This window comes from Doryrhamphus excisus, linkage group LG14, assembly GCF_037039965.1.
Source record: "Doryrhamphus excisus strain RoL-2023G ecotype Guam linkage group LG14, RoL_Dexc_Guam_v1.1, whole genome shotgun sequence".
Classification (NCBI taxonomy): domain Eukaryota; kingdom Metazoa; phylum Chordata; class Actinopteri; order Syngnathiformes; family Syngnathidae; genus Doryrhamphus; species Doryrhamphus excisus.
In genome coordinates this window covers 18,592,343-18,614,027 of record NC_136370.1, presented here as the reverse complement: position 1 = coordinate 18,614,027, position 21,685 = coordinate 18,592,343, and the positions used below count along the sequence as shown (strand labels likewise).

The window sequence follows — 21,685 nt, the reverse complement described above, 5'->3', positions numbered from 1 at the left end:
AAGCCAAAAATGCCTACTTAGGTAGAAAAAAACATACATAAGTCGCACTGGAGTACATATAAGTTGCAAAAGGCCAAAAATGCATAATTAGGTAGAAAAAAACATACATAAGTTGCACTGGAGTATAAGTCGCACAAAGCCAAAAATGCCTACTTAGGTAGAAAAAAACATACATAAGTCGCACTGGAGTATAAGTTGCAAAAGGACAAAAATGCATAATTAGGTAGAAAAAAACATACATAAGTCGCACTGGAGTATAAGTCGTACAAGGGCAAAAATGCATAATTAGGTAGGAAAAAAAAACATGCATAAGTCGCACTGGAGTATAAGTCGCACAAGGCCAAAAATGCATAATTAGGTAGAAAAAAACATACATAAGTCGCACTGGAGTATAAGTGCCATTTTTGCAGGTATTTTAAGGTGTCTCTCCTTTGGAAAGACTAAATAAATGTTCATGTCCTTCAAAGTTAAAAAAAATGAGGACACCAAATGACTTTATGAAATATTTTGAAAATACCAGTGAAGGATGCATGGACCGTTTACTGTGACCACTTTCCTGTCTGTGTTATTGTAACATCTGGAGGTGTACTTTTGTATTGACTTGCGCTCCACTCTTAATTGCTACCAGTGCCATGTTTTCGAGGACCGACCGAAGAATAATTGTATTAATGATGCCGGTGTAACGTTGAGTACAGTCTAAAATTGGACCCAGGGAAGCGGAAAGAGAGGCGGAATTGGCAGCAACAGTCTTGAACTCACAGCTCATGCAGAATCCAGCCTGGAGGCAAACACACAACAAATCAGGTAATTACAGTAGATTGGAACAATAAAAGCTGCTGGGAATTAATGAGACACAGTGAAAAAAAACTCACCGAAACTTACAGATTGATATTTACTTATAAGAGGAGCAATGAGAAAGGCAGACAGCATCGGGAATCAGTGGGAGAATGTGATTAATATTAGCATCAAAACATGTTATGGGAAAACAGTACAGTAGTCCCACACAAATGTAAGTCATGTCCGTCATGGTGAGACAAGCACCAGACTTGAACGCCGGAACAACAGGCTTTTATTGCAGGTTTAATTTATCTCTTGCCAGTCACACCATAATAATAATCATCATAGTAACACAGGCAAACCTAATGTTATTTCATTTCACTTTTAAAACATATTGAAATACATAGAAATTAATCATTATATTACAGTAAATATTATTTAATTACACTACTAACGATTTCCATATGTTTTTTAATGTTTAATACGATTTCCGATTTGTCCTACTTTTTTGACGGTCACTGAACGCACCGACGTACCGTTCTCCGACGCAAAGAGGGCTGTATGGGTGTATTTTAGGATGTTTTTGGATGTATTTCGCTCCTTTTTCTCTCACTTTATACTTGCTCCCGAATGCTGATACTATGTGGGAATACATAAAGGTAAGATTTGATGACTTTTAGTGCTAATGTTCATCATTGTGGTAGTTCGATGCTACATCGCTAACGCTAGCAAAACACTGGAGTTAGCCACCGTCAATAGCAGCTGGAAGTGCAGTTTAGCTAGCAGTTCAATACAAAAATCATCAAAGAGATGTAAAAATGTGAAAAATACTCGTTAGTTGGGCCAATTTTATGCCAAGGTAGCACTTATATGACAATAAAAACAATACCTGCGCTGCTCCGGTCTCTGGCAGGCCAGGTAATCCGTAATAAGTCAAACACAGCGACAGTAGATACAAATAATTAACTTTGGTTATCACTACAAGAGCCATCTGCCAGGGCTTTGAAGATAACTTTACCAATCTAAATACTCTTTTCTTTATCTATTTCCCATCAATATTTGTTCTAACTTGTAGCTACAGAGTTACTGTGCCTCAACCAAACTACGGTGGCGGCCGAGGGTCAAACTTGTGTGTTAATCCCGCATGAAAAAATGAAAAAAAAAAAAATACTATCAACATAGTAAATCACAAACAGAAAGAGAAATACAGGAGCCATTTGAGGTGGATTGAGGTAGTCTGGGCTTCCCTTACCTGACCTCGGATCAGCCGAAGATGATGGATGGATGTTAGAGCCATTATTATACCTACTGTATCATTCTGTAGTAATGACTTCAAGGTAAATGGTGCATAAATTCCTGTTAAAGTATTGTCAGATGCCTTCAAGTCATGTTTGAACATTCATGTTGTAGGCTTTTGACTTCAAGGACCCAGACAGGAAAAAAAAAATGCAGCGCCGTAATAAGCAATTTTCTTATATTTATTTTCCTGTGCCTCTATTCTTTTCTAGCCTACTTTTGATGCCGGATTTTTAAGAACTGTAAATGGCTGACCTATTTTGACAATCCAAATTGCATTTTTGGATTAAATCTTAAATTGTTGTCTGCCTTGGAGTGTTTCATGTGTCAATAGCCACGTTTACATGAGTTTTTCCTCTTTCTGAATGGAATCTTTCCGAAAACAATGGTATACATGGAAAGGAATATTCTAATCTCTTGTCTACATGCGCCACTATAATCAACCAGAATAATCAATGGGGCATGCCCAGTAAAATGTAAACATCAACATCACTCATTGAAATGAAATCATTCATCCATTTTCTACCGCTTATCCTCACGAGGGTCGCCAGAGCCTATCCCAGCTGTCCTTGGGCGAGAGGCGGGGGACACCCTGGACTGGTGGCCAGCCAATCACAGGGCACATATAGACAAACAACCATTCACACTCACATTCATACCTATGGACAATTTGGAGTGGCTAATTAACCTAGCATGTTTTTGGAATGTGGGAGGAAACCGGAGTACCCGGAGAAAACCCACGCAAACTCCACACAGAGATGGCCGAGAGTGGGGTCTTATATACCGTATTTTCTGGACTATAAGTCGCACAAAAATGCATAATTAGGTAGAAAAAAACATACATAAGTCACATTTTTTGCGGGTAATTTATTTTACAAACTCATCAATTCATTCATTTTTTACCGCTTTTCCTCACAAGGGTCGCAGGGGGGTGCTGGAGCCTATCCCAGCTGTCTTCTTGGGGCGAGAGGCGGGGTACAACCTGGACTGGTGGCCAGCCAATCACAGGGCACATATAGACAAACAACCATTCACACTCACATTCATACCTATGGACAATTTGGAGTCGCTAAATAACTTAGCATGTTTTTGGAATGTGGGAGGAAACCGGAGTACCCGGAGAAAACCGGAGAAAATATACAAACTCCACACAGAGATGTCCGAGGGTGGAATTGAACCCTGGTCTCCTAGCTGTGAGGTCTGCGCGCTAGCCACTCGACCGCCGTGCAGCCCAAGATAAAAATCAATCTTGCTAATATTTTCTAATTAAACTCGGGACATTCCATTCCATTTTCCTCCGCTTATCCGGGTCTGGGTCGCCAAGAAGGAACATGAATGAGAACCGTACCAGGCCACGCCTCATGGAGCCATTTTCCGTGTGCGTAAAACAAACTCTTGAAGTTTCCCTGGACACTCAGGCTCCAGTGAAGTCACTCGAAACCGTCACAGCCCACTCAGTGTACTTGACATTCACACTTGACTTGTGACGCCATGACGGCGTCATCTTGGTCCTCACCTCACGTTTTACGTTACTAAACGTTCACGGTTCATCGGCTGTATCATGTGATTGTGTTTGATGTGATGTAGAAATCGCCTTAAAGAAAAAAAGATGGTAAAAATGACAACATTGGGAAAAAAAATTTTTTTATACTGAAATTTAAGGGAATTGGCAGGGCTTGCTCATTAAAAGGGACCTATTATGCTCATTTTCAACTCTTTGTATTGAGTTGTGGACTCCTATAGAGTAGCTACATACAATAACGTTTTAGATTTTCCAGAATCTGCACCTATTCAGCTGTATTTTTCTTTGATTTGCGCTTCCTGACAAAATAGTCTGTTTTAATTTATTCCACCCACGACCCGTCTTCCCGGGGGGGCATGCCCAAAGTGCTTCCTAACTATACCATATAAGGAAGTCCGCCCCTCTGTGACATCACAAAGGGGCAGTTTTACCACGCCTTCTGAAACCGAGCGTTTTGAGCCATCCCAAACTTTTTTCAGGGCTCACTTCCAAATATAGAAACCTCATTATCTGAAACGTTGGCATCATTTAACACGATAACACAACATTCGAAGGTCAGAAAAGTGGAAAAAGCATAATAGGTCCCTTTTTGGCAAATAGGAAACGCCCGTGACAGCCTCAGGAAATGTACAAATTCAATATTTACTTAAGAAAAATTAAATAAAAAAATTAAATTCAATGGACCAAAACAACAGTCTATTTCATGAGGAATTTATTGCAAACACAATAAAAGACACATAACATTAAAAAAAAGGTTTGAAACTGCATTGGAATAGGCTTGTTACAAATAAGTTCAATTGATAAGATTAATTCAAATTAATTAAAAGATTAATTAGGAGTCTTTAGAAGATAAAACCACAATAACAAAAAAAAAACCTAAATATTTTACATGACAAAAATACTTTCCTGCCATTAGAAATTGGTTAATAAAATCCAGCTTATTTCCTGCAAACGTCCACGTCCGTACGTATGTGTTGGTCTAATTCCCACACAAGCGGTGAGAGCACAGAAAGAGAGGGTCCATGGAGGCCACTTTTGAAGCAATGAAAGCATGTATACAGTGGAGGACTGCGGTTAGATGAACAAACTCTAGTTCCTGTAAACAAGTCAAGGACAAAAGCGACATCAGTTGCTACACAAAATTGATTTGACCTCCGAATTTAAGCTGGAATAGACGCAGATGTTTCAGAGCGACTAAAGGTTAGAATCCATGCACACGTACAGAAATCATGTTGATACCTTCATGTCTATTTGCTTGCTTTCTGCATTCTTGAAAAGAAGTTTTACCCTGGTTTTGCCATCATCAGAGGAGCCTTTAAGTTGAGAGAACTTATATCGCCACAGTAGCATCTACGAGAGAACCACACAATAACGAAAACACGGAACACACCAACTCTTTCTTCTTAAAATCACAATTATTCACATTTGTGTATCTGGTCAACATTCAAACAGGTGAAATGATGCATAAAGAAAACAATAACGTGCTACCCAAAAAAGTTATATAATTCCTCTAAACAAGGGAAGAAGCAGTATGACCTTGGGGAAATTTAACTTCACCAAACACTAAAAAAAAAAACTTCAGTATCTGGAATCAAATTATGGAATGGATTGAGAAAAGAACTCAAATAATGAACTAAAACGAGCCATTTCAAAAACAAAACAAGGAGATGATGTTTACAAAGTAGAAGGAACAAGAGTCCTGAAACATATGAACAATACATACAATGATATCTGTGTGTATACTACTTACTACTTATTGCTTAGGACTACTTCAAGTATTACACAGTCTGTACTCACTCGACAACAAACTATGTTTCTATGTTAACAATTAACCTTTCATCCCTAATTATTAGAGATGTCTGATAATTATCTGCCCGATATCAACATAAAAATGCGATATCGGTTGATATCGGTATCAGATCCCCCCCCAATCATGAAAATCCATATTTAAAAAAATGCTGTATACAACACATATGTGTTCATTCCATCACGGGAGATATATCATGTTACACATATTGGTATTGGTATCGATCGATATCGGTATGAGATTTTTTCTCGATCATGAAAACCGATACTAAAATGCTGTATACAACACATATGTGTTCATTCCATCACAAGAGATATATCATGTTACACATATTGGTATCGGTATCGATTGATATCGGTATCAGATTTTTTCCCGATCATGGACCGATATTAAAAAAAATGCTGTGTACAACACATATGTGTTCATTCCGCCACAGGAGATAGTATGTCATGTTACACATATTGGTATCGGTATCGGTTGATATCAATATCAGATGATTTTTTCCCCCAATCATGCAAATCCATATTAAAAAAATTCCTGTATACAACACATATATGTTCATTCCACCACAGAAGATATCATGTTGCACATATTGGTATCAGTATCAGTTGATATCGGTATCAGATTTTTTCCCATCGATCATGAAAACTGATATTTAAAAAATCCTGTATATAAAACATATGTGTTCATTCCACCAAAGGAGATATATCATGTTACACATATTGGTATCGGTATCGGCTGATATCAGGATCAGAAATTGAGATACCGGCAATCTGTTTTCGGCACAAAAGCCAAAACCGAAATATTCTATGTATTATTCTATGTACTAATTATTGTATGTATATAGAATAATACATACTGGGTCTGTCTACTGATTAAACATTTTTATCAGATTAATCACCATTTATAAATGGTGATTAATCTGATTAACCCGATCAGTCGCCATTTGCAGCTATGTCTGAAATAATTTTTTCTGTATTTTAGCAATATAAATGCAGAAATATAAATGTCAGGGTGGGATTATACAGTGGTGTGAAAAGGTGTTGGCCTCGTTCCTGATTTATTATTTTGTACACTTAAATGTTTATTAATGGCCTACAATATATATATATTTTTTTACATAGTGTCATGTTGGTTTGGAATTTTTTTCTCCCTCAATAACAAGTTTCATTGAAAAACTGCATTTTGTGTTAAGTAGTGATGCCATTGACTGATATTTAAATTGTTTTGATGATCTGATATTAGCTTTAAGTGAAACAGGAAGGTGGCAGACGCTTTTCCAAATGACAACAGGAAACGGAAGCCGGAATAAATCCATACTTACATTTGAGGATCCATCCGAGCAAGTAAAGCCTGAATCAAAGTCGATGGTGAAGCACAGTGTCGTCCCATGGTTGCTGCACATGTAGCTTTTAGTCTGATGGGATAGAGAAAATACATTAAAATGATAAAAAAATAATATAAGCCAGTCAGGGAAATAAAATAAACAGTTCCGTTGCAATGGTTAGACTCGACATCTGAATAGGACCAAAAAAAAAAAAAAGAGTTCAAAATAGCCTAAATGTTAACAACTGGAAAAACATTTGGAAAACCCAGAAAGTCTTACGGAAGTGGTGGGGTACTTTTTACATAATAACACAAACAAACACCAACTAAAAGGGGTAAATACATATTCCATGAGCAGAATTCCAAGATTTAAAACCTTTTCTACAGTATGTTAACACTTAAGTTGATACTTAAGTAGGTTCTAATTAGAGCTTCAAAATGCAAAACAAAGAAATGGGAGTGAGGCAAAAACTTTTAGTCTCCTAGCTGTGAGGCCTGCACGCTAACCACTCACCCGCCGTGCAACCAACCTGGTGAAAGAGTTCCCAGGTGGGTTTCGCGGCTTAAATACAATTTTCCAACACTCTGCACAGTAAATCTCCAAGAATGAAAAAAAGAGACATTGTGCAAATATTTGTGAGGGAGATGAGTCTGTTGGCCTCACAGCGAGGAGACCCTAGTTCAATTCCGACTCGACTCCGGTTTCCCCCCACATTCCCCAAACATTTGCTAGGTTAATTGGCGACTCCAAATTGTCCATAGGTAGGAATGTGAGTGTGAATGGTTGTTTGTGTATATGTGCCCTGTGATTGGCTGCTGGGATAGGCTCCAGCACCCCCACAACCTTCGTGAGGATATGCGGTAGAAAATGAATGAATGAATGACTGCAATTGGCTGGCGACAAAAGACAGCTGGGATAGGCTCCATCATACCCATGACCCAAGTGACGGTGGACAGCATAGAAAACAGATGGATAGATGAATGGGTGCCATTGAAATGATCTTCTCCAATTGTGTGAGTGTGCATGGTGTGCGGCACGAAGACATGAAATAAGGCCATCAAACAGCACTGAGAGCTTATCTTCCGTGTCGAAATGAAAATAACGATTCTCAAATGTTTAGGTGGGTCCTTTGATGAGGAGATCAGGAAGACCTGTGTTCGATTCTCTGTGTGGAGTTTGCATGTTGTCCTCGTGCATGTGTGGGTTTTCTCCAGGTACTCCGGTTTCCTCCCACATTCCAAAAACATGCTAGGTTAATTGGCGACTCCAAATTGTCCATAGGTATGAATGTGAGTGTGAATGGTTGTTTGTCTATATGTGCCCTGTGATTCACCCAAAGACTGAATGAATGAATGAATGAACTCTTACTAAATGTTAATCTGAGATATGTGCTTTGTTTGCCACGGTAGGAAAGGTCATCTCACAGAGGCAGGATGTTCCAAATGATTGGACACTCCCTCACTAAGTGACTGCGACGTAAACCTCAGAAGACATGTCAATCAGATGGTCCTGTTCTTCCCGGAGCTGTCACCCTGTATGGATCCCTCAGCCAGTCATACCGGGAGCTGTCACCACAAAAGTAAGATATGAAGAATCCATTTAGTGATGAGAAGTGCTGCTTCAGGCTTGGAACCGCCGTTGCCACATCACGGTCATTAAGTCCAGCAAACTCACTGATGTATTTCTCCGATCAGGTCGCTTGACTCCGCATTTACAAGTGCTGATTCCGTCTGTGAGGTCCGGAAGGTGACCGATTCGGGATTGAAGATATGGATCTTGCTCATTGAGCTTTCCAAATACACCACTGAGGTAGGCCACTTTCAGCAATCTGTTATCTGTTTCAGCAATCAATTCACTTCCAATCTGTAACTGATGCAAGAGCTTCCCCGTGTATTTGACACAGTGGGTCCATCCACTTCACATTTGGTTCCTTGTCTCCGCCATGTGCCCCATTCAGGTAAGAATCCCGAAGCTTGACAGGTCATCAAGCTGTTGTTCTTCAACATTGACCCCGACATGGTAAAACGGACATATAGTATATATATATAGTATGCGGACATAGTATGTAATTAACCGTCCCTATTGCTGTCAGTGGCCTCGTCCATTTGTGAAGCAAAACTGCTTTTGATTCGCAAAATTTCAAATTTCCGAGTGAAAAAAATTTTCAATTTTCAAAATTTTTCAGTCAAAACCTTTTTCAAAATGTTTTGATTTAACAAAATTGACAGGGGGCTAAGACCATATATTTTACACCTAACAGTCCACCTAGAATTATTGTATCTGTAATGGTGCTTGTGTCCCTTTTTTCAAATTTAAAAATTTCAAATTTTTGAGTCAAAATTTTTTTTCAAAATTTTTCAGTCAAAAAGCTTTCAGTCAAAAATTTTTCAGTCAAAAATTTTTCAGTCAAAAATTTTTCAGTCAAATTTCTTTTCAAAATTTTCCAGTCAAATTTCTTTTCACATTTTTTTCAATTTTTTTTTCAAAATTTTTCAGTCAAAAATTTTTCAGTCAAAAATTTTTCAGTCAAAAATTGAAACATTTTGTCAGTCAAAAATTTTTCAGTCAAATTTCTTTTCAAATTTTTCCAGTCAAATTTCTTTTCACATTTTTTTCAAAATTTTTCAGTCAAATTTCTTTTCAAATTTTTTCACAATTTTTCAGTCAAAATTTTTTTCAAAAGGTTTGACTCGCGGGCTGCATTGATTTAACAAAATTGACAAGGGGCTAGACTACATATTTTACACCTAATAGTCCACCTAGAATTATTATCTGTAAAAGTGCTTGTGTCCCTTTTTTTCAAATTTCAAAATTTCAGATTTTCGAGTAAAAATTTTTTTCAAAAGGTTTGACGCGGGCTGCATTGATTTAACAAAATTGACAAGGGGCTAGACACCAAACAGTCCACCTAGAATGATTCTATCTGTAAAAGTGCTTGTGTCCCTTTTTTCAAGAGCACTTTGTAAACAGCAGACCATATACCGAATAACCAAATTGATAAAACAGCTACTTAAACCATCAAAAGGTTGGCTCAACCCATGATGCCAGGTTGTATGATAAATTTCAATGAAATACTTTGGAAAACAACAGGCGGGCCGTAATCAAACACTTGGCGGGCCAGATGTGGCCCCCGGGCCGCATTTTCCCCACCCCTGGCATAAAGAGATGGTAGGGAGATTACCTAGTGTGACTTTTGATTGTGTTTAGCCATTCAAATATTATTTTACCAATGAAACTGGCTAATATTATGAACTCACATAATACCCACATAATACTGTTGATGTTGACTCTTTGGTCCAATTCCTTACATTAGTTTACGGTGCAGATCTGCCACATCAAATATGGCAGACAATCTTGTCTCATTCCCATTTCTGAACCTCCTTGTGACCAAACAGTGCAAAATGTAAATTTTTTTAAAATGTACATCAGGAGTGTATATCTATGTAGCGTTCCTGTGTACTTCTACTCGGTTGAACAGTAGCCTATTGATTATTAGGAGCATTGCTGCCACCTAGCTGGAGGCTTGTGTATTACTCAAGCATGAACAAAGACACTAATACTGAAACCCTCCCAGTCTTATTCCTCACAAATTCATTATCAGCTTCACAGCAAATCCCAAATGACATGCAGTACACTCATAAATATATGCAAACTTTTAGAACAGTTTTCAAGTTTCTTGGAGTGGGATAAAACGAGTCGGAATAATATAATACGATGAAGAATAGAAGATGAAATCCCTTTTTAGAAGTTTTAAGTATTCTGTTTTTCTTCACAGCACATAACACTGAAGGCTTTATCCCAGCAGAGTCTTTCTGTTCCATATAAGTTCATTCCAGTGTTAATATCACACACTTATTCGGAATACTGGGAAAATACTCAAAGAGTGTTTTTCAACAGTTCCCGAGTCATTTTTGTGTGCGGTGAAAATGACATTGGACGCGACAAGACATGGCGGTCTAAGGGTTCTTGACGCGAGTACAGCCATGTTGTAAAACGATGTGTGTTTGTGTGCAAGTGAGTTAAGTGAAGCTGCTAAAGAGTTACCTAATAGGCCTGAACGCACCATTACCGCTATCATGACCGTGTCAGATTGACACAACCTGAGCGTTAGAGCTCCGCCCCCCTCAACGACACCACCCCCGCCACACTTGGCCCCCGAAGGTCAGATTCATTCTGTTGCATTTTATTTTCTTAGCCAGGGGTCGGCAACCTTTACTATCAAAAGAGCCATTTTACCCCCTCGATCACTAAAGAAAAATAGACTGGCGCTGTAAAACCTGGACTGGTGGCCAGCCAATCACAGGGCACATATAGACAAACAACCATTCACACTCACATTCATACCTATGGACAATTTGGAGTCGCTAATTAACCTAGCATGTTTTTGGAATGTGGGAGGAAACCGGAGTACTCGGAGAAAACTCACGCATGCACGGGGAGAACATGCAAACTCCACACAGAGATGGCCGAGGGTGGAATTGAACGCGGGTCTCCTAGCTGTGAGGCTTGCTAACCACTCGACCGCTGGTATTTTTTACATTATATTCACAAATATACACAGTCATCCATTTTCGATGACACCTATCTTCACTAGGGTCACAAGGCTATGCTGGAGTCTATCCCAGCTGTCTTCGGGCGAGAGGCGGGGTACACCCTGGACTGGTGGCCAGCCAATCACAGGGCACATATAGACAAACAACCATTCACACTCACATTCATACCTATGGACAATTTGGAGTCGCCAATTAACCTAGCATGTTTTTCATGCACGGGGAGAACATGCAAACTCCACACTGAGATGACCGAGGGTGGAATTGAACCCTGGTCTCCTAGCTGTGAGGTCTGCGCGCTAACCACTCGACCACCGTGCCACCCCCCCCTCCACAAACTTAATTCATGCAGCATAGTCGCTTAACTTACCAAAGATAAAATGTCAATGTTTTGACCGACATTTTAGCATCTTTAATGGCTTTAGTTTGTTTTTAGTTTCCTTTAGTTTGTGTGTATGCAGCATCCATGCTTAAGTTATTGCATTATAAATCCGCAGGCATCTATTTCAATGTTGCGCATATAATAAAAAAAAGGCTTTTTGTGTTAATGTCACTTAATCTACTGCCTGGCTCTAAAAGCTACAATAATAGTAAATGGTTTGATTGATTTCAAACATGCATTCAATGTGACATTTGTGTACATCCTGTGTTTACAACGTAACAATTCAACATGTCAATGCTAGCCATATATCGGTCATTAATTAGGGACCTCTGATATTGGCTTTTTTTTTTTGTCAGCAGAATCCACAAAGGTGCAGTTTTCATATAAAGTAAGTTCCTTGCTCAACACGCGATGACGTGGGAAACGGTGAGGGGGGAAGGGGGGGGGGCACTTTTGGTGGGAAACAACACTCCGAGCACTGATTTGTGGATACACTTGAAATATGATCCATGTGAAAGAAAATCAGAATTCATTGTACAGAGAGACGGCGCTAAAAGTGGCTGCAATCTCCAGCAAGCAGCACATGGAAGCTAATCACGCTGATATTCCTTCCAAGGTCATTTATCACGATTTGTGATAACTTATTATATGCAGTCCATGCAATAATACTCGACAATTGGCTTGTGATAAATTTCACAGTAAGCCTAAAGCAGGGGTCACTATGTGAAGCGATTATTTTCCACAATAATAGTAACAAAAACATATTTTTTGAAAGTCAGAGGGATATTCATATAGACAAACAACCATTCACACTCACATTCATACCTATGGACAATTTGGAGTCTAAGCTAATTAACCTAGCATGTTTTTGGAATGTGGGAGGAAACCGGAGTACCCGGAGAAAAACCCACACATGCACGGGGAGAACATGCAAACTCCACACAGAGATAGCTGAGGGTGGAATTGAACCCTGGTCTCCTAGCTGTGAGGTCTGCGCACTAACCACTCGACCGCCATGCAGCCCATATTTGCATATTAACAATAATTCATGGTTCCATTTATCACAGTGAGTCTTCCAGGCCCTGATGCAGCAAAACAGTCCCAGACCATCACACTACCACCACCATATTTTACTGTTGGAATAATGTTCATTCATTTTCTACTGCTTATCCTCACGACGGTCGTCACCAGCTGTCTTCGGGCGAGAGGCGGGGTACACCCTGGACTGGTGGCCAGCCAATCACAGGGCACATATAGACAAACAACCATTCACACTCACATTCATACCTATGGACAATTTGGAGTGGCTAATTAACCTAGCATGTTTTTGGAATGTGGGAGGAAACCGGAGTACCCGGAGAAAACCCACGCATGCACGGGGAGAACATGCAAACTCCACACAGAGATAGCCGAGGGTGGAATTGAACCCTGGTCTCCTAGCTGTGAGGTCTGCGCACTAACCACTCGACCGCCATGCAGCCCATATTTGCATATTAACAATAATTCATGGTTCTATTTATCACAGTGAGTCTTCCAGGCCCTGATGCAGCAAAACAGTCCCAGACCATCACACTACCACCACCATATTTTACTGTTGGAATCATGTTCATTCATTTTCTACTGCTTATCCTCACGACGGTCGTCACCAGCTGTCTTCGGGCGAGAGGCGGGGTACACCCTGGACTGGTGGCCAGCCAATCACAGGGCACATATAGACAAACAACCATTCACACTCACATTCATACCTATGGACAATTTGGAGTCGCTAATTAACCTAGCATGTTTTTGGAATGTGGGAGGAAACCGGAGTACCCGGAGAAAACCCACGCATGCACGGGGAGAACATGCAAACTCCACACAGAGATGGCAGAGGGTGGAATTGAACCCTGGTCTCCTAGCTGTGAGGTCTGCGCACTAACCACTCGACCACCGTGCCGCCCTGATTCAAAATTTAAAGCACAAAATAACAATGATAATTTGTGACCAGTGCTATTTTTTAGAAGATGCCTCACGGGCGCCTTAAGTGGTCCACGCGCCCGCGGGCACAGCGTTGGTGACCCCTGGCCTAAAGAGACTAAAACTATCACATGTAGAACTTCTTTGTACTTTGTGAATACCTTATACTGGTACTGTTTCTTAAAGTGAAACCTTGATACCGGGTACTAGTGGTGGGCAAAACCGCTTATTTCAGTGAATCGGAACATTCAGTAAAAAGATCCGTTTGTTTTGTGAATTTCGGTCATTTCGGTCAATCAGTCGTTAGCCTGTGATCACGCTGCAGTCCTTGTAATATAAAATTATAGTAGAAATAACAAAAAATATAAGGTTTTTAATGATTTTTACGATCTTGAGGTGTATCAAAAACAATAATAAAAATAGTGCTGTGTCAGTCATGAATGAACGGCTGACGAGTGTCTGTCAAATCGACCGACAAACCGATATTGCCTGTCTTATCCTACCGTCGCGCCTCGCTCTGTGGGTGGGTGGGGTTAGCTTACTGAAATACCGGGTCAATCTCTCGGTCTCGGTCTTACAGTCAGAAGGACCGACCGGGTCAATATCTCTTTCTGACTGGAAAGACCGAAAAGGACCGAGACTTCGGACAGAGATTGACCGGGTCGTGCGCCGATAGGATAAGACAGGCAAGATAGTCCCGCCCCGTAAAAAGAACGGCGAACTGACTTTCCAGCCAATCAAAAAAAAACATTTGCAACTGAACGGGTATTTTAGGGTCGGTGACCTCGTTCATTCCTTTCACAAAAAAGAACCAGTTCTCTTAACCCGTTCGTTCATGACCGACACACCACTCCCGGGTACCGTTTTAGCACCGACAATACCGATTTGAGACAGGAGTTAAAACCCTCACCCTCATTCGCTGTACTTCCAAGAAGACAGCTCTTTGGAAGGACTTCTCCCACACAGACAAGTCGGAGGACAGCTCCACTCTGAAGGTGTGGCTCCGTCCGTGGCTGATGAGAATGCTGAAGCTCAGAGAGTCGGTGTCCTGCTGGTCGGGTGGATGCTCCAAGCCCAAGTACAACCTTGCCTGAAGCCAGCAGTCCTCTGTCAACCACAGCTGAAAGCACAAAATGTCAATCATTCAGGGTTGATAACCGGCAGGAAAAGGAAACACCGACCATGAGATGGTTGAATAATTACTAATTGGACTAACATTTTTAAAGAGAAGCTTCAAGGGTGGCTGGGTGGAGATTCATGATAACGACCATGATGCAGGGAATGACTTTTTTCATGACTTTTGTCACATTTCTAAACCAGCTTTTTTTTCAAATTCACATTTTTCCAGTTCGGCTGCATGGTGGTCGAGTGGTTAGCACTCAGGCCTCACAGCTAGGAGACTCGAGTTCAATTCCACCCTCAGCCATCTCTGTGTGGAGTTTGCATGTTCTCCCCGTGCATGCGTGGGTTTTCTCCGGGTACTCCGGTTTCCTCCCACATTCCAAAAACATGCTAGGTTAATTAGCCACTCCAAATTGTCCATAGGTATAAATGTGAGTGTGAATGGTTGTTTGTCTATATGTGCCCTGTGATTGGCTGGCCACCAGTCCAGGGTGTACCCCGCCTCTCGCCTGAAGACAGCTGGGATAGGCTCCAGCACGCCCTTAACCCTTGTGAGGATAAGCGGTACAAAATGAATGAATGAATGTTTACAACCGGGCTCAGTGATTAGCGTGCAGGCTTCACAGCAAGGAGACCCGAGTTCAATTCCACCCTCAGCCATATCTGTGTGGAGTTTGCATGTTCTCCCCGCCGTGCATGCGTGGGGGTTTTCTCCCGTAGAAAATGAATGAATGAATGAACATTATTCCAACAGTAAAATATGGTGGTGGTAGTGTGATGGTCTGGGACTGTTTTGCTGCATCAGGACCTGGAAGACTCCCTGTGATAAATGGAACCATGAATTATTGTTAAACTGTTCACAAATATGGGCTGCACGGTGGATGAGTGATCTCCCCGTGCATGCGTGGGGTTTTTCTCCGGGTACTCCGGTTTCCTCCCACGTTCCAAAAACATGCTAGGTTAATTAGCGACTCCAAATTGTCCATAGGTATGAATGTGAGTGTGAATGGTTGTTTGTCTATATGTGCCCTGTGATTGGCTGGCCACCAGTCCAGGGTGTACCCCGCCTCTCGATTTGGCGGTAGAAAATGAATGAATGTTTTATCATCTTCTAACAACTAGTCTTTAAAAAAGTTCCTAACATACCGCATCTCGCCCGAAGACAGCTGGGATAGGCTCCAGCACGCCCGCAACCCTCGTGAGGATAAGCGATAGAAAATGAATGAATGAGTGAATTTTTCAAGTTGCTGAAACTACACTTTCTGTCCCAGGAAGTGGAGGAAAACGACCATACATTCACCAAGTATCCCAATAAACAACATTTAACCAACGGGTTCATTTCCAGCCTTGTCCAGCACCTTACCTTGTGAACCTTGAATAGGACCTCATAGAGGTTATATGATGTTTCCGCTTGTCCCCAGTCAGCAGCACTGAGCTGAAAACAAAGAAAGAAAGATCCTTTAACCGCACACGTCACAGAAACGATGACGCCGAATTGAAGCAAAGTGCAGATCTAACGGAGGACCCAACCGTGTATTTTTCCATTGATTACCGGGGGAGTTCTGAAGATATGAAAATATGGTCCTCTCATTGCCAGGAACTTAAACGATTGTCCTGGAGAAGCACCCCTCCTGTCTGATCTTTCACAAGCCCAGCCCATGTGAACAATCTGCGGAAGAAGTTGAAGACAATATTTATTTTTTTTGCAACTTAAAACTCAATAACAATTTGTGAGCTGTGTGTGTATGCTGGGAGGGGGTGACGGTTCTTAGCTAAGGGGGTGGGGGAGCCATGGTACCTCTGGTTAGACTGTTTCAACTGGTTAGATTGCCGTGATTATCCACCGTTACTAAGTCAGAGCACGCATGTGTATCATTTGCGCGACGTTAGCATGGTTGTGTTGTGGGAAAGAAAGAAACATTTCTCCTGTCCAATTTCACGTAGGCTAATATTTACACACCTGATCATGCGAGGCGCTGTATTTGTTGACCAAGTTGATCTGTGACAAAAAAAAGAAGAACAACCATTATCGCCAAAGACCGCTGGGTTACTTATTCCGTCCTTGTTCCTGGACTGGGGCGTTTGTTTGGACACACTTCCCTCATTCTATTCAATGAGAAAGTAAGTCCAACCTTTTGAGTGGCAGTGGACACCACAATCCGGGGAACGGATTCCGGGAGGTTGATGCACGGATTGACCTGTCTCAGAAGAGACATATTTTTGGGTTTTCCGTAGTGATGCACGCCCAAGGCAATATCCCGTCGCGAAACAGCGAGCAAAGCTAAGATAAGAACGTTTACTCAGCATACACAGTCAGAAAATCATCCTGAATCTCACTCTGTCCTTCAAGCCCCAGATCTGATAGTTCCCTCAAACGTCCTTCCTCCATCCACGTCAGTAACGTTACAAGTTCCAGAAGCTAATATAACCTACAGACTGGATTGCTGTAACATCATCCGCCATTCAAATACAGTAAAGTCTCGTTATATCGATATTCTCGGGACTATCCATATATCCGATCCTGCGCCGAACTGCATTAAAAGTGGGCGGATTGAGTTCATGGATTGCGTATCTAGCATGCTTTTGTACTACAATAAATTTTGTACTACAGTAAATAAAAATAAACTTACGCTGTAGTGATTACCGGTTACCGATAGGGAAGGTGTTGCCACCCGGAGGGGTAGGCGCGAGGGACGGGTGTTTTCCGCTGTGTGTGCTGCACTCTGGTGGTGGAAGTGTGACAAATAAAGTTGACTGGAAGCAGCCGTTCGCCGTGTTCTTTTTTGGTATTGAAATCCTTAAGCAAAGATTGATTTAAGCTGCTTTTGTATCGATATAAGCAGACCAAATTGGCTGGCGGGGGATGAAAAGGGCATCCTAGTAACCGGATTATCATAATAACCGTGTATCGTACTAACGGAGCTAATTATATCATAAAAGACTAGAAATTTGCCGGGAAATGAAAATAGTATCGTAATAAGTAGTAATTCGTTTTAACCGATATCGATATAACGAGACTTTACTGTATAGTAGAACTAAAAACAAATACTGTATTTTCAGAGTCATCAATATCCCCCTGATCATAATGACTACAATTTCTCTTGGTTTCCAATCACTTTCTACAACCTTTCATGGTAAAATGCATGAAAAGACTTACATTCTCCAGGGTCAAGTCACTGATCCTTGTTGATATTGCTTGGAGCCAATCCGTGGTTTCAGCTGCATTGCAGAATTGAAGAATATTGGGCGTGGATCCATTCAAGGCAAGCACTTCAAATGTATTGGACCTGCAAAAGTGCAGAGGTCAGAAAAGAGGCGAGAGCGATGGAAAGGATTGACAGCTTTATCGCATTGACTGGACTTATTTAGCTCAGTATATACAAGTATGGTTTTTTTTTTAATCTTAGCAGATTTAGTTGTCAGAGAGTCCGTGAAAATCCATTTTTGACAATTCTATTGTGGCAAAAACTGATATTCCTATGAATATTCTCATTGGTCCAGGTCATTGATCCAGAAGACGTTTCCTCTCTCATTTAAGTAGAAATCATCACTGGTCAAATCAAACACTAGTCTGACTAGCTAAGACAGGCCTAGCTGACTTAGTATTTTATCGTCATATCCACTTTTGCTCTTTCGAGGTGTCAAATGATAGACGTTCAAAACAACATAATTTGTTCACTTCCTGCTTTCCTAATATAATTTGGGTTTTTTATTTTATTTTTTAAATGTAATTTTTAAAACTTATTAAAACTTAGCTTATTAAATCCTACCCCTCCATCTGGTACTTTTACAATCAGTAACTGTTACATTTGTTCACTTCCTGCTTTCCTAATATAATTTAAGTTTTTTTTTAATTAAAAAAATGTTTTTAATTTTTTTGTAATTTTTTTTATGGTTTAGTTTCATTTGAACATGCATCAGATTACAATTGAATGCATCACAATCAGTTCCCAGTTCCACATGTCCAAAAGGAGTAGGAAGAAGCAAAGCTTATTAAATCCTACCCCTCCATCTGGTACTTTTACAATCAGTAACTGTTACATTTGTTCACTTCCTGCTTTCCTAATATAATTTAAGTTTTTTTTTAATTAAAAAAATGTTTTTAATTTTTTTGTAATTTTTTTTATGGTTTAGTTTCATTTGAACATGCATCAGATTACAATTGAATGCATCACAATCAGTTCCCAGTTCCACATGTCCAAAAGGAGTAGGAAGAAGCAAAGCTTATTAAATCCTACCCCTCCATCTGGTACTTTTACAATCAGTAACTGTTACATTTGTTCACTTCCTGCTTTCCTAATATAATTTAAGTTTTTTTTTATTTTTTTTTTATTAAAAAAATGTTTTTAATTTTTTTTATGGTTTAGTTTCATTTGAACATGCATCAGATTACAATTGAATGCATCACAATCAGTTCCCAGTTCCACATGTCCAAAAGGAGTAGGAAGAAGCAAAGCTTATTAAATCCTACCCCTCCATCTGGTACTTTTACAATCTGTAACTGTTACATTTGTTCACTTCCTGCTTTCCTAATAATTTTTTTTTTTTTTTGACCAGTCAAGACCATTAAAAAAAAGTCTGAGAGGGATGTCTTGAAAAATGGCTGCGATTGAATAAGTGAATTACTTTCATAGGTAAAAACTTACATGGACACAATATGTTAGCATGCTAACAGTTAACATGGATTTAACAGCAAGTGCAGCATTGCAGTTCTGGCATCAGTTCTGCCAGCATTCACATACAATTTGTCCAGAAATTGCACATTTTAAGTATTTGTGCCAAGTAAGGAATAAAGTGCCATGTATAAAAAATAAAAATTCCAAAGTAAGAAATTAATAACATGGACCGACATCAATGTCAGAAAACTGTATCCCTGTCAGAAGGCGGCTTAAGCCAGTCCACACTCAGACAGCCGTACTACAATCCTCCGTCACAAGAAGCAGAGAGAGGCTACTCTTTCTCAAAATTGCTTTGCTAGCAGCGTTCGATGCCGTTTCATGAGTGCATCACATGCGTGTTTATTTTTTTATCGTGTGCCGCATGGATTCACACTGCATGTTATCGATCCTTCTCCCTCCCAACACAAACACACCGTCGAAATAGTATAAACAAAACAACATTACTTCTGGAATGTATAAAATGTCAAGGAAAAAAAATGTGAAATGTTGATATTAATAATTCATAATCATAAAGATTTGTCTTTGTCAGCAGCCTTGGTGGTTTCCTTTCACCTTCTTCTTCAGACCTCGGTAAAGTGGCGACGCATTCAATAACTTATAAGTGAATTACTGTTAAGATTGCATTAAAAAATATATTTAGTCGAGTTAAATCGGATTAAAAGAAGTCTACAAAGCGAAATCGATATACATATTCTGATACATATTCCACCCTTAAAGCGACACTGACCTTTTAAGCCGTTTATGCCTGTGCATACATATCGGCGTTAACAACGTCTTGTCTAAAGGAACAGCGCTTGCTAAGCCAACAACAGTGCTGACTGCACGTTAAAAGGTGGATTCTATCATTCCGGATAACGCTTACCTTAATTCATCCGTGCCGGTTTTATATCTGGAGACTCTGGCCATCAACAAGGGCAGCGAGACGGCGTCCATCCAGCGTTTCTCATACTTTGGTTCATTAGCTGAGGGGGAAGGAGGCGATGAAGCCTAGAAGAAATAAATGATCTTCTCAAGTCTCGGCGATTGGATTATATAATAATAATAATATAATAATACATTTAATTTGTATAGCGCAGGGGTCTCAAACTCAATTTACTTGGGGGCCACTGGAGCTAGGGTCTGGGCGAGACTGGGCCGCATCAGGTTTTCAAAGAAAAAAAACAAAAAAAAATTTATTAAAAACAAAAAAAATTATAAAAACATCGTTTTGGTTCCAATTTTCTACAATAAAAGCTCTGATAAAACATTCCACTGTTCTCAAATATCTTACTTTTTATTTTTCTACACAAAATAAGATGAAAAATAAATAAAAAAATCAAGAATAAAGAAAATCAATCAATCAGTAATAAATAAATAAATATAATAATAATAATAATAAAACGGCCAATAATAAAAACTTAAGAAACCACATATAGTTGGTGGGTAGACAAATGATTTTTTTCAGATTAAAATTAACAAAGCATTATTAGAGCCCTGTAGACATGACAAAACACAACTATAGTCAATTTTTTTTATTTACAACATATTGCGCAACTGCAGGGTCTTGAGACACATGCTAACTCGCAAACTAGACAGCTAGCGACTTAAACGGTAGCCTTCAAGTTATTTCCGTTCAACTTAAATAGCCAAAAACTTACCACTTCCACACGGATAGGGAGGATAACTATTAACAGTTATTTAACCTTTAACATGAACATTAATCAAACGTAATAATTTTTTCTGGGTACATGATACCATACAGCATCCATATCAAACTAACATTAAACTTTCATATCAAGGCGGGGGCCTCAAACTAGTGTCCTGCGGGCCACATTTGGCCCCCGGGCTGCGTGCATTCCTGAACTGTATGAGAATTGCTCTACAAATAAAGTTTGATTGATTGATTGATGTGGCTTTAAAAATGTAAATCTCCAACAAAATGGCGGAATATTTTGAGCAAGTGTTCGGAATATTATTTACTTTATCTTTTGTATTGTGTCTGATTTTTGAGGTGGCTCCATTCTTGTGTTGTCCTTTTCAATATGGGTGCCATAAGCACACGTCCAGTCTTTTAGTTAGTGGTTCTTTCAGACGCCAGATTGTTCCTGTGCTTCCATGTTCCACAGAACGCCGTTAAATGGCTGGGATCTGCACTTCAGAAGGCAGCGGATGCGGCTGGAGGGGACCCAGCAGAGGCTGGCAAACCTGCTTTTCATTAACCAAGCTTTAACCAAGGTGCTTTTTGTTGTTTTGCCTTTCGGCTAGTTGTGTTTTATGCTAGTTTTTGT

General features: G+C 40.0%; 1 protein-coding gene and 1 long non-coding RNA gene across 3 annotated transcripts in view; one reads left to right on the top strand and one right to left on the bottom strand.

The window, feature by feature from the left end:
- The first annotated feature begins 1,270 nt into the window (after positions 1-1,270).
- LOC131140161 (uncharacterized) lies at positions 1,271-21,649 on the top strand. 2 transcript variants are annotated; one of them, XR_013629786.1, is made up of 5 exons: positions 1,271-1,436; positions 8,139-8,308; positions 8,424-8,538; positions 8,633-8,686; positions 21,524-21,649. It is a non-coding gene; the product is annotated as an uncharacterized LOC131140161 (long non-coding RNA). The 2 variants fall into 2 exon arrangements; XR_009132366.2 differs by lacking the exon at positions 21,524-21,649 and having other exon boundaries at positions 8,633-8,743.
- Positions 4,326-21,685, bottom strand: part of sntg2 (syntrophin, gamma 2) — a 34,937-nt gene continuing 17,577 nt past the window's right edge. Inside the window, exons 9-17 of the mRNA XM_078796316.1 lie at positions 20,281-20,405; positions 17,897-18,026; positions 16,700-16,738; positions 16,292-16,408; positions 16,103-16,174; positions 14,528-14,737; positions 6,727-6,819; positions 4,835-4,945; positions 4,326-4,691 (exon numbers count right to left, since the gene is read on the bottom strand). Of these exons, the coding sequence (XP_078652442.1) occupies positions 4,575-4,691; positions 4,835-4,945; positions 6,727-6,819; positions 14,528-14,737; positions 16,103-16,174; positions 16,292-16,408; positions 16,700-16,738; positions 17,897-18,026; positions 20,281-20,405 (1,014 nt within the window). The 3' untranslated portion in view covers positions 4,326-4,574. The remainder of the gene's footprint in view (positions 4,692-4,834; positions 4,946-6,726; positions 6,820-14,527; positions 14,738-16,102; positions 16,175-16,291; positions 16,409-16,699; positions 16,739-17,896; positions 18,027-20,280; positions 20,406-21,685) is intronic.